The sequence below is a fragment of the Aulostomus chinensis genome, chromosome 12 (genome assembly GCF_037954235.1).
Source record: "Aulostomus chinensis isolate RoL2024-O1b breed Wild chromosome 12, RoL_Achi_v1.0, whole genome shotgun sequence".
NCBI lineage: Eukaryota > Metazoa > Chordata > Actinopteri > Syngnathiformes > Aulostomidae > Aulostomus > Aulostomus chinensis.
In genome coordinates, this window is record NC_141331.1 from 15,390,099 (window position 1) to 15,402,023 (window position 11,925).

At 43.0% G+C, this 11,925-nt stretch overlaps 2 protein-coding genes and 1 non-coding gene across 6 annotated transcripts; 2 read left to right on the top strand and 1 right to left on the bottom strand.

The window, feature by feature from the left end:
- Positions 1-1,459: 1,459 nt before the first annotated feature.
- cep97 (centrosomal protein 97) lies at positions 1,460-8,172 on the bottom strand. Of its 4 annotated transcripts, XM_086220413.1 has the most exons (12): positions 6,985-8,172; positions 6,805-6,880; positions 5,588-5,730; positions 5,304-5,462; positions 4,737-4,838; positions 4,513-4,626; positions 4,236-4,402; positions 3,970-4,134; positions 3,660-3,832; positions 2,845-3,499; positions 2,649-2,724; positions 1,462-2,542 (listed from the first exon to the last, which is right to left on the bottom strand). In XM_086220413.1, the coding sequence occupies exons 2-12, from the start codon at positions 6,839-6,841 to the stop codon at positions 2,057-2,059; spliced, it is 2,277 nt and encodes a 758-aa protein (XP_086076539.1). In that variant the 5' UTR covers positions 6,842-6,880; positions 6,985-8,172; the 3' UTR covers positions 1,462-2,056. The 4 variants fall into 4 exon arrangements, with proteins under 4 accessions (XP_086076541.1, XP_086076540.1, XP_086076539.1 ...); XM_086220414.1 differs by lacking the exon at positions 6,805-6,880 and having other exon boundaries at positions 1,461-2,542; XM_086220412.1 differs by having other exon boundaries at positions 6,805-8,172.
- On the top strand, positions 7,591-11,222 carry rpl24 (ribosomal protein L24). Its single transcript, XM_086220417.1, has 6 exons — positions 7,591-7,660; positions 7,786-7,861; positions 9,074-9,184; positions 10,075-10,211; positions 10,659-10,722; positions 11,094-11,222. Exons 1-6 carry the CDS (start codon positions 7,656-7,658, stop codon positions 11,172-11,174), a joined length of 474 nt encoding a protein of 157 aa, XP_086076543.1. The 5' UTR covers positions 7,591-7,655; the 3' UTR covers positions 11,175-11,222.
- Positions 9,687-9,867, top strand: LOC147252215 (small nucleolar RNA SNORA23). The gene has a single exon (XR_015118852.1). It is a non-coding gene; the product is annotated as a small nucleolar RNA SNORA23 (small nucleolar RNA).
- Positions 11,223-11,925: the final 703 nt, after the last annotated feature.

Genomic DNA, 11,925 nt, shown 5'->3' on the forward strand with positions numbered 1-11,925 from the left:
CACCAGGGGGCAGCCACAGCAGCCACAAGGAGCTGCCACTTTATGACTGATGGAAATGGATACGGCACAGCAACGGCTTTGCTCCATGAGCATTTTGGAAATGATCCCACAATAGCCACTTTGGAAAGTGGTTGTTGCTGTTTTTTTTTTTTAAATCTGCCATAAATATGTAAACGTTATATCTTTGAAGCAAAGATTTAGACAAGACATCCCATCTGGCAAGTAAAGTGCCCCCCCCCCCCCCCCCCGCTTAGCAGCTCTTAGCGACTACATTTTTTGCTTTTGAATCATCGCTCTACAGGTAGAGTGGCCGTCTAGCAAAGGAACGGTTGCTGGTTCTATCCTCACTTTCCCCGGCGACCATGTCCAAGTACTGCGACGGACTGGCGACCCGTCCAGGGTGAACCCCGCCTCTCATGTCAGCTGGGACAGGCTCCATTCACTTCAAGAACGCAGTCAACATTTATGGAGCAGGCAATGGACCATTACATCTGAGGGTAATGGTGCAGTGAGTTCTTTGGCATGTAAATACTCAAATGAATTGAACACAAAAGCACAAGTGCAATAATGTAGATATAACTACTACTACTTCACTCAAAATTTTGCCTTTCAAGTACTCACTATTAGTTGTCTTGAACTCAGGAAGACGTTTTTGTCCTTCCTCAATGACTTCAGAATCTAGAAAGACCTAGCCATCTGTATTTAGCTTAATGCTAACGGCGACTGACTACGAACTTCAACAATGACCATTTTCAAACTCAAGTGCATTATCTAGTATAATCCTTATCTTCTTTGTCCAAAGGTAAGTGTTCATAAAATAAATTGTTCAACATATATTGTGACTGTGCTGTGTTGGTCTAAGAGGACATCTGTCATTTTAACTCGTGAAATTTAAACCATAACATCCGCACTTGTGTGCAGTCTTGCCAAAGCGTACGGTGTTGGAGTCTGATTAGCTAATACATAATAATAAAACTTGGATTGCAAAGATCTTGAGAGTTATGAACAGTTTTGCTATTTTCAGCTTAAGTGTGCATGGCTGGCTGTTTCCGCTTTCTTGGGGTCACAAAGTCATACGTCAGGAAAAAAATGTCCACGTGATCTCAAGACACCAATTTGTGAGTACTTGGAAAAACAAAATAAACTTTGGGTGAAGTGACGCCTACATCTGCCCTCAGCTACTTGATGAGGCGAGGATGGTCGTGTGCGAATGGTCACACTGCACGGTAAGATGTACTTGTGTGTCAGGCTGATGTTCAGCGGGGTCGAAAATGGTCAAGAGTTCCCTAAGAGCTGAGCTGGGATAACATCAGATACAGGATGTACACGTCTGCTATATTTTCTGTTGATTAACGACAAGTGTTGCTGGAGATCTTTTTGACCTCTTCAGGATTTGTTTTCCCTTTGTGGGCAGCCAATTGGTGAAGTTGTGCCAGAAACCCCACTCTGCCTCTACATTACCCAAGGATGAACCAAAAAAGACCTTAGGGGTCAAAGGTCAAAGTCACTTCACAAGTTCATGATATCTCAAGAACGTCAACATGGAACCTTTTGCGCTGGGCCAAAAAAGAAAAAGAAAAAAAGACGAGGAAAAGCCTTTAAGAAGGTATTTTTTAAAGATGAACAGTATGCTTACTCACGTGTATTATAGTCACACCGTCTTTACATCTATCACAGCAACTACCAATTTGATTTACTGCAGTGTATCACAAGTATTTAATGTAGTAGATTCTTATCAGGAGAACAAGTGGTTCTGGTCGTATACATATATTTAGATATATATATGTATATAATATATAAAATAAATAAACAGTTTACACCTCCAATAGTACAGAAGTGTAAAAACACCAGTTACATTCACAGTAAAATCAGTTCCCAAGCCTGTGCCCAGCTATCTACTGACGCCTAGACAATCAGAGGTCCATAAGTGCACTGTAATTAGATCTGGCTGGGGAACAGGGAAGTGCAGTTTTCAGACGAGCCAAAGGAGAAACAAATCTTCTTACAACACACGCACACAGGCGCGCGCACGCACACACACTAGGCTGGGCTGAGACTAGTTTCCAACAACTCTTTGCGCCTCTGATTGGTTTTCCTCTGGCTTCTGTGGTGGGGAGTTGGACTGTGTTTCTTTGGGGGAGCTTGGTGAGGAGGGCTGTGGAGTTTCTGTTCTATCACTGATCACCTCCTCATCCTCCTCCTCCCTCTGCTGTATAGATGAGAGGTATTGATCCAGGAGACTGCAGTCTGAGCTTTCCGCACCATCCCCACTTTTGCTGCAACAAACGGGGCTCAGCGCTCGCACCGTCTTCAAGGAGTCTGCGGTACCACTGCTCAGAAAACTGTCCTCCTGTGCTGCCTGCTGATCAGTTGTTGACTGGAAGCCAGAGTCAGGGAAGGACACATCTGTACCAGGTGGGTTCATGGGGCTGGAGGCCACGGGTGGAGACGCCTCACATAGTTCAGGAGCAGACATCTGAGCTGGAGTGATGCGAGCCAGATGCTGCTCTACAGACTGTCTCCACTGCTGCATTGACTGGAGCTAGATGAACACCCATGGGATTCATGTAGCAAGAAAAATAGATCAGTTACACAGGCAGCACTTAGGCTGACGTCAGCATGCAGTGATGATAAATGAATCTGCTGACCTGTTTCCACAGAAACCTGACTGCGTCCTCCTGGACCAGCCTTTGTAACCTCTCTTCCTCACATTGCTTCTGCACTCTGCAAACAAATCACAGCTTACAATTTGCATCCATTGCCCCCCCCCCCCCAAAAAAAAGAAGATATGTGTGAAAGTGCAGCCGTCTTAATCCCACAACAAACTAAAAATTAGTCTGTTACCTGTCCAACTGTTCTGACAAGGAGAGGATGTGATCTTGCATCCTGCGCAGGCGGATTTCACTGCGCACCTCCTTGGCGGCAGGGTCACAGGCCCGAGTGTAATGTCCCCTCCACCATGACTGTATTTTAACAGCTGCTTGGTCAGCTTCCTCTGAAAATGACTGACTGGCAAAATTAAGAACTTCTTCCTGCTTAAGGATTTCCTTCATTTCTGTTTCAAAATAAGAGCATGTTTCCAATTCTTTCTGTGGTGTGTGACCTCTGACAACCAGTGAACCAGCTGCTGTAGCTTCACTAGCGCTCACATCTTGTTCTTCTTCAGTCCCCTTCTTTTGTTGATCCACTGGGGCTGAATGATGCATCTGTTTAGTACTGTACTTTCTGGGTTGTGCTGGCAGCTTTGGGGCCAGAGAATCAGGTTCAAATGTCTCAGTCTCATCCTCACTGTCAGAGTGGAGTGGCTGTGGCTCCAGGTCAGATGTCAAAGGGAGGAAGGTAGAGTCTGAGGAGAGAATGCTGCCATTCAGTTTGTCCTCATCAGTCTGAACATCCTCCACACAGATGTTGTCCTCCATCAGTCTGGGGCTGCGCACTACCGGCAATGATTGAGGGGACGATTCAGTGTTTATCCAGGTGTTAAACTGCACAGCTAAATCTGTGATGCACCAGAAAGACACACAAAGTTAAAAAGAAAGACCCAACGACATCAGTGACAGTCAAGGAAAAGTAGGAACTCAGTGTCTCTCATTTGAATAATCAAGCCAGAGTCCAGCCAGATAATGATGACTCATCAAATGACAAAGCATCCTTCTCACCCGTCTCCTGGCTGGATGGAACAGCAGCCGGCGATGCTGCCGGGACTTTCTTCACCTCTCTGGCTCCCCCTGTAGATGCTGAATTTAAAGGTCTCTCCACATCTAGCTGGGTTGGGCGAGGAGGGCTGGGACAACCTCCCCTGGTCTCCTCCAACAACTGTCTTTGGTGGAACCTGAGAAGTAAAAATGTCAGTACAACCATGAGCAGCTTCAAATTTAAGTTTCAAGCTTGGAAAAGCAAAGTAAACGTACTTATGGAAGCAAACAAGAAAGAACATACAGAGGAAAAACTATGTACACATGTTTCTACCTCTGCTTATTGAGGATCTTCTCCAGTTTAGCATCTTCTGCCGTCTCCAGAGCTGGTGATGAGGTCAGAGGGCAGACCATGGCGAGGTACTGAACCAGTTCTGAATGCTGGCCTGGTCGGTATGAACGACCTTTGCCCTGACTGTAAAGCCACTCTGCTTTCAGACTGAAATTGTGATCATTGAAGACAGCAGAAAGTTTTAAATGTGTTGAAAAGTAACAACAGTGTTGATCTTAAATTTCAACAACACGGAACAATGAACAAACCTTTCTTTCTGAGACACGACATAACCATCCAGAACCTTCAGTCTCAGACACCAGCTCATGATATATGGCCGATAGTCGTAGCCTGGCAGCGACGGGGTCGCCATGAGACAAGGGTTGTTCATAACGGAGAGCTGCTCCAGTTCATGGAGAGGACCCAGATAAGACACCTATGAGCACGCAGAAGTACAGACGGACAGGAAGGAAACAGTCAGTGGCAATAAGGCTCTGCTGAACTGAAATGTTGAGAGCCGCCAGACAATAACAAGGAAATAATTACTTCATTGAGATCTCTTATCTCATTTTCTGCCAGTGAGAGAATGGCCACGTGGGCAGGTAGGTGGGCCGGAACAGTACGAAGTGTTGTGATGCTGTTTCCATGAAGTAAAAGTGTCTGCAAAATTGACAGCAAATCAATCAAAGCTGACAGTTCACCCTTTGAATTGAGAATTGATTGGGCTGCTTTTTTTTTTTTTTTAAATCCTCAGAATATCTTGCACTCACCTTTAACGCTACAAGTTTAGTCAGATCACCAATGCTACAAATGTTGTTATCAGAAAGATCCAAATGTTGTAGGGAGACACAGTTTTGAAGTTGTTCAATGACCTATGAAAAAACACACACAATTAACATGTATCAGTGATTAATCACTTGATATTGACCCGTGAACGCTTGTTTCAGTGAAGGCAAAGGGGCTTGGTCTGCTTTAGAAATGTGCTTGCATCGTTTTTAGTGAACCAGTTGTGAATTCATTTTTGAGAGTAAAAGTTATTTGATGTAAAACAGTGAAATGTTCCTCCTCCAAAATATGTACATTTGTCACAAGTGTTTGAACCATACTTAATGGATCAGTACAAAAATTTTGTGTTAAACAATTCATAAAGAATATTGGCCAATTAATTTGTAGTAATATTTGTAATTTTGTACTCCCCAATATCTGTATCAGCTCCCAAAATCTCATGTGGGCTGGGCCCGGTTCTCTACACGAACATTTCTGTGCATAAAAAACAAAAAAATAAATCTAGATGACATATTCATGAGCTGCAGCTGAGCACTATTTTCTTTCCGTACCTTTATATTGTTTCCAGACAGGTTGAGCCATTTGAGGTTCGGCAGATCCCTCAGTCCCTCAATGTAGCCGATGCTGTTATTGGGAAGATTGAGGACTCTTAATTCTGTCAGTCGAGACACACCCATCATTCTCACCAGACGGTTACTGGCTACAGATAGCTAGAAAGGAAACCACAAATACAGTATATACATATATAAAGAAGACAAATGCAATGAAACAACTCTTTATGGTATTTTGTCACCATGCAATATGAATAAATATAGAGGTCTGAAGGGTTCAGCACCTGTTGCAGACCTGGGTTCCTTTCCAAGTGGTCTAGTTTCATGATTTGGTTCCGGTCAAGGATGAGAGTGCGAGTATCCTCAGAGCAGATAAAACTGGGATCTAGCTTTTGCATCCCCATGTCTGAAAGATCCATCACAGGACCTTATAACAGATAGAGAAGATGGAGATTGAATGGACCAGACAACTAAAAAAAACCTACCAGGACTACAGCACAAACAGCAACTGGAAAAGGGTGAGTTTAAGGTAGCATCGTGACTGGATTATATCCTGCCCACGTAGCAAGCTTATCTGCACACCCCTTAACAAAAAGTGAGGTTAATCTTATCTTATAGTAACTATTACAAATTGCTTTATGCATGGAAAGAAACACAGTGACAATAAAAATGAACAGACATAAAGTAAAGGGCATTGATGTACCCAACTGTTTGTACTGGCTAGCTTCAAGTTGTGAATGAGAAATGGAGATTTTGAACAAGGAATTTAGAAAAAAAAAAGAGATACAATTGCTCTTAATACATATGGCCTCAGTGAATGCTAATTAAAAAAAAGATGGGAGGGTGTTTGTCATGAATTTGCGACCATCAGAGCAAAAATGTGGCAAGAATGTCATGGTTAGCTTCATAGGACAGAGGGTCACTGGAGTGAATATCAGTAATTATGTACTTTTCGAGAATATTGGATAATATCTGAATTGAAGAATTATTTAGCCCTGGTAAAACTGCAATGCCTGTCTGGTCGGAGCTTCCCTTTAGGAACAAAGCAGGATAAAACAATCACTTACAGTTTCGTATAAAGTTACTCCTGCCTAAACACATGAGCTGATTATCATATTAAATTTCGTCAGCATTGTGCTGGTGACTTAAAAATTGAAGAATAACAGGAATTGTTGTCATATTTGCAATTTAAATTGACAAAATTAAAATGAGAAAAACGGTATCTAACAATATATAGTCGTATAGATGTGACCGGCGTCTTTCTGTCTACCGGGACAAACTGAAAAACATAAACGGGCCGAGACTCGTCGACCAGATTAACACACATCATGTTTTTAATCTTTACACTTGGTTACACTATGAAGGTAGTGGCTAGAGGTAGTAGTTACTCAGGATGATTGACGTTAGCTAACACGGTAACATACCGTTACACCAGCAAACAGCATTGGCATAGTTGGATTATCAGTGTTGCTCAAACCAAAACATCCAGTCACACACTTACCAGCATTTGTGTTAGACTGTAAATCTGATACACCCATCCTGCCGCCCAACACAGCACCTTACGTTAGCTAGCAACTCTGTTAGCGGTGAATACAATATGAATCTGTCGGTTGCCGAATGGTTCGAAAATTGTAACCACACGATTTTCAGGGAAATGTAGTTCCATGCAGTCGTTTCTCACCTTAGGAAGTATCGTCTATGATACTAAAAAGACTACAATTCACACAGCGCGCAAAATGTTGAAGAACCCCGCCAGCTAGCTAGCTAAAAGAGATTATAAACTATGTCTTTTGCAAATTGTACTTTTTTTATTCACGTGATTTAACAGTTCGCTGACGAGTTTTTAAGCTGGAGGGTGTCCTTTCACGCACTGAGAAATTTTCTAGCCATTTCGTTCTAGTTTCGCCTCCTTCTTCGGTGGTGTTTTCGGCACTTGCATCAAAGTTGATGTTTTACTGCCATCCTGCGGTATCAGGCACCAAATCCACCCTCCCTCTCTCTCGCTCTCTCTCTCTCTCTCTCTCTCGCTCTCTCTCTCTCTGTATATATATAAAATGTGTGTTTTCTATTTATATTTGTCTTTTTTGGCGGCCCATTAATTGTCTACATTGAATCTCTAAACTTTGCATCCCCTCTAATATGCCTTTCCTCTTACAACAAGAGAGAGAAATCGAAACGCAAATGAATCGAACTGCCTCCCCCTTTATTTCATTTAAAATTCCAATTAAACTAAAGAACATCCAAAGCGTCCGAACCAATTCTAGTTTATAATAAATATCGATTCCGAGTCTTCTAGATCAGTTTCCGCTTCCGCTATCTTCCTTTCCGGTTCAGGGCCCTGTTGCAGCCATCATGAAGTGAGTGTACTGTAAACTATCAAATGCCATCTCAAGTTCAAATAAACGCTGTTATGTTACTATCACAAGTTCACATTAAGTCGCAGTCTTTTCTTTCAGTGATTGATCCAATTTGTGGTTTTCAGGGTCGAGTTGTGCAGTTTCAGTGGGTATAAAATATACCCCGGCCATGGCCGCCGATACGCCAGGATAGACGGGAAGGTAACGTTTCATTCCGTCCTAAATCCACTATCAGATTGACGCTGACGGTTCCAATACGTTTTTGGAATAACTGTGGTACATGTCTCACTATGTCAACGTCAATATGTGTACTGTGGGTAGCAGAGTGGGCCTAGCCGGTTCCAACCTAACCCTATGCAACGGCTACATTAGCTGCTAAAGTAGCCGGCTAGCCTCACAAAACACTATAACCGGGACCTTATTTATCAGTGGCACCGCTGGTTCTGATTACCCCCGTGTTTATCACAAATTTTAAAAAGCTGTACTTAGCAAACCGCAGTTGAAGAGAAGCCAGGTGTTATGTTCTCGTAAGTGAAACACATTTTCTATCTAACCGTTAAATGTCGCGTATGGGCAAGACCAGTTGCCTCTTGTTGGATCAGAGCTGTTTCTGTACCCAATCGCAACCAGTCTGCTTCATGAATATTCCTGTTTCTGTCCATGTATTAGCTAACACGGCTAAAAACAGTTGTCATCAGTGCATGTTTTTCCACGTTTTATGGCTTGCTTGATGTTAGCCTGTACAACTTGCTGGAAATGAGAATAGTAACCCCAATGTGAATTTACAGATTGAGTCGATTGGCAGTAAGGTATTTGAAGGTTGTACGTCTGTTTTGTAAAGGTAAACTTATTGGATTGAAGATAACAAATCAAGTCATTAATGTACGTGCTAAGATTTGTTTTATCATCAAGAGAAAGCATTGTATTTGGCTTTAATATTGGTATTGAAGACACAGTGCGTCATATTTCTTTTAAATGAACATCTGTTGCATTTAAAGCCCTTTCCAAATGAGTTCACTCAACCCATGTTGAGTTCATCTTGGCCAGGTAAACCTGTGTGCCATTCACACTAAATGTGTGTGTGAGTGTGAGAGACATTACTGAGCATCCTGTTACGGTAGAGCCAGTTTGACCTCTCCAAACTTAAATGTAGTTAAATGATTTAATCCTGCTTTAAAGGCTTCCCAGATGTTACCTGACCAATTTAAAGTTGTGACAGAGGGACTATTCAGTTGAATGCGTGTTATTTGGACACTCAACATGATTTATTCTTAATTTTACAGCCACAATTGTAGCTTACACAAGAGCATATGATGTTACATTTCACACTGTAGCTGTCGCTGTAATGCTTAAACCTCTGGTGTTGAATATGATGAAGTTTCCACGCTAACGTCTCTCCCCTGTGGTCATTAGGTGTTCCAGTTTTTGAACGCCAAATGTGAGTCTGCGTTCCTGGCCAAGAGGAACCCCAGACAGATCAACTGGACTGTGCTGTACAGACGCAAGCACAAGAAGGGACAGTCTGTAAGTAACGGGGTGTAGTTGAAGTTGTGTGTGTAAAGGTATGCCGTGCTGCTTCCCTCCCTAATTCAAGTTCATCAGTAATTAGCTGTCAGTCAGGAGACCAAGTAGTTGTACATCTCTTGATGTCCCAGCTGTTCATTATACTCTCAGACTACCCCAAGTGTACATAATATAAACGGGTATTACTGTATATTATTTGTGCCAGATGTGTGTTTTTGGGTAACTCATGGGAATGATGCAGGGTTGTGGCTGATATGACGTCACTGTGTTTTTGGTTTGTTTTTTTCCAAGCAGTTTACATTTAATTAAAATGAAAAGATGCATCCTCACTGTTTAATTGATTTGCTAATGTGAATGAAAAGATCATCTACTCTTAGTTTAGGGAATCTGTATATTTTTCCACTGGGTGGCGGAGTTCCAGTTCCTTAGCCCAGCCCCTTCTTCAAATATTAGATATTGCTGCATCTCGCTTCTCCGTGAAGCGGACCTCCATTTGGCCGTAGGTGGATGGGGTGCATGGTATCGGTCCATGTTACGTGTTGCTGCCGGACTGTGTTTTGCAGGCTGTGCAGCAGTGCTCACGCCACACCTGCGGCCATAGAGCAACTGGAGATCATAGTACCGGCCCTTGACGTCTTAACTGACTTCTCACCATCGGCCAGCCTCCAAACTCTCCAACACATTTGGCCTCGTTAGATCTTAAATGTTTGTTCTAATAATGTGCCATTATTTCAGTGAGGCTGAAAGGTAAGTGATGGTTTGTGTTTGCAGGTCTTGAGGTTTTATGAAGGTTTGCGCAGGCGTGAGCACTGTAACAGCTGTCTTGGTTGTGATATTTCACCCACTCTTAATTACCATCAAATTAAATGTTGGTTCCTCTGTTGTAACAGGAAGAGGTGACCAAAAAGCGTACCCGCCGTGCCGTCAAGTTCCAGAGGGCCATCACTGGCGCCTCCCTGGCTGAGATCATGGCCAAGAGGAACCAGAAGCCCGAGGTCCGCAAGGCTCAGAGGGAGCAGGCCATCAGGTAAGACTTCAAACCAGTTTTTCCACAGAAACCAGTGTTCTCAGCAGTCCTGCTATTGAAGCCTCAACAGTTGAAACTCTATAACTCCAGCATAGGAGATTTAGTTTGGAGGTAGGAGACCACAGAGAAGTGAGAAAATCTCCATCTGTTTTCGTAGAGATTTGACTCTGGACAACATTGGTATCGGAATCTGCAGGTTCTAAATGGTTCTCATGTCTCTTCAGCTTTCTCTAGATCTTAAGCGTTCACTTACACTGCCTTAGAGGCTTGGATTTGCCTGCTTGTTGTTTCAAGTGATTAACAACATTTCAGTTCTTCTGGTTGGCTCAGCTCTTTGACCTTCCCTTGTAATTTGCTGGTTTAGCTGGAAACTTATTTATTCTCACCATTTTAGGCTTAAATCATTTCTTTGTCATGTTAAGTTATTTTCTGCTCTATATTCTTCAGGGCTGCCAAGGAGGCTAAGAAGGCAAAGCAGGCCGCCAAGAAACCCGCTGCCCCGAGTGCAAAGGTAAGACGTCCGTTTTTTGTACTTTGTTTGGTTTAACACTCATTTATGACTGCAGTCAGTCCCTCATTATGTGGCACAAGGCTTCCATTTTCATGAGTAAATTGTTAACTTGGACCTTGTGTTTCATAGCAAATGGACTTCATGCAGAGAACTTGTCAGTACCTGTCCTTGTTTGTGCATTTGCATGCTAACACAAGCTAATATTTAGGAGATATTCCTCTGGCCTCGGGGATGCCTGCTCCCTTTGTAGGTAGACAGACATGCGTAGATTCAAGCGATTGTACACAGTCGAAAACAGTCATGATTATTTCACCCAACATTCCGTGTTATGGTTGTCTTAACAAGGAACACGGCGTCTTTGTTTTCTACAGGCATCTACCAAGACTGCACAGAAACCCAAGATCGCCAAGCCCATGAAGGTCAGCGCTCCCCGTGTTGGTGGAAAACGCTAACCTAGACACCCGAATCTGCTTGTTAATAAAGTTTTGTGGTTAACCATCTTTCGTGTGATGATCATTTAAAAGCAAGGTGTTGTGGCAAGACCATGCAGAAGCATAGTGATGTCCTCGTGTGTCTACTTGCCTTTGTTATGAACACCAGCTCACGATGACGTGGAGTCAAATACGCCAACTGGTTAACGTTTGTTAAACCTGCAACTAGAATTCTGAGTAGTATGTAGTTAAATGAACTCATGGTTCGACACTCAGGGACCCGTACAGAACTGAAACGGTACTGTACCATCAGCGTACTGCCACATTCTGAGGATGCGTCATCAAGGTCCGTCATTGGACTGTTGGAGCATCCAGGTGCTCCTGTGCCTAAACTGCACTGAGGATGCACTTGTGAGGAGTTCTTAAAGGCCTAAAATCACCCGCGACTGTGTCCACCTAGCACCTAGCATGAGGTAACTGGTCAAAATGTGGTAAAATGGCATTGCAGGGAGTGTCTCCAGCAGCCCAGGTCAGCAGGGGACTGCTGGTCAGTGGAAGATGTCACTTTTGGAAGAAATACTAAACTGCAGGCGTTTGAAAGAAGCAGCTGAAAATATTCTAATCAAAGGTCACTGATATGTGAACATTATCTCTGAATGCCATGAGGACATTTCTGTAAATGTTGCACTCTCATACTCTGAAACTTGAGGATGACGTAGTATGAAGCAGTACAGTGAAACTACTGCATGTACTGTAATGTCCATATTGTAAC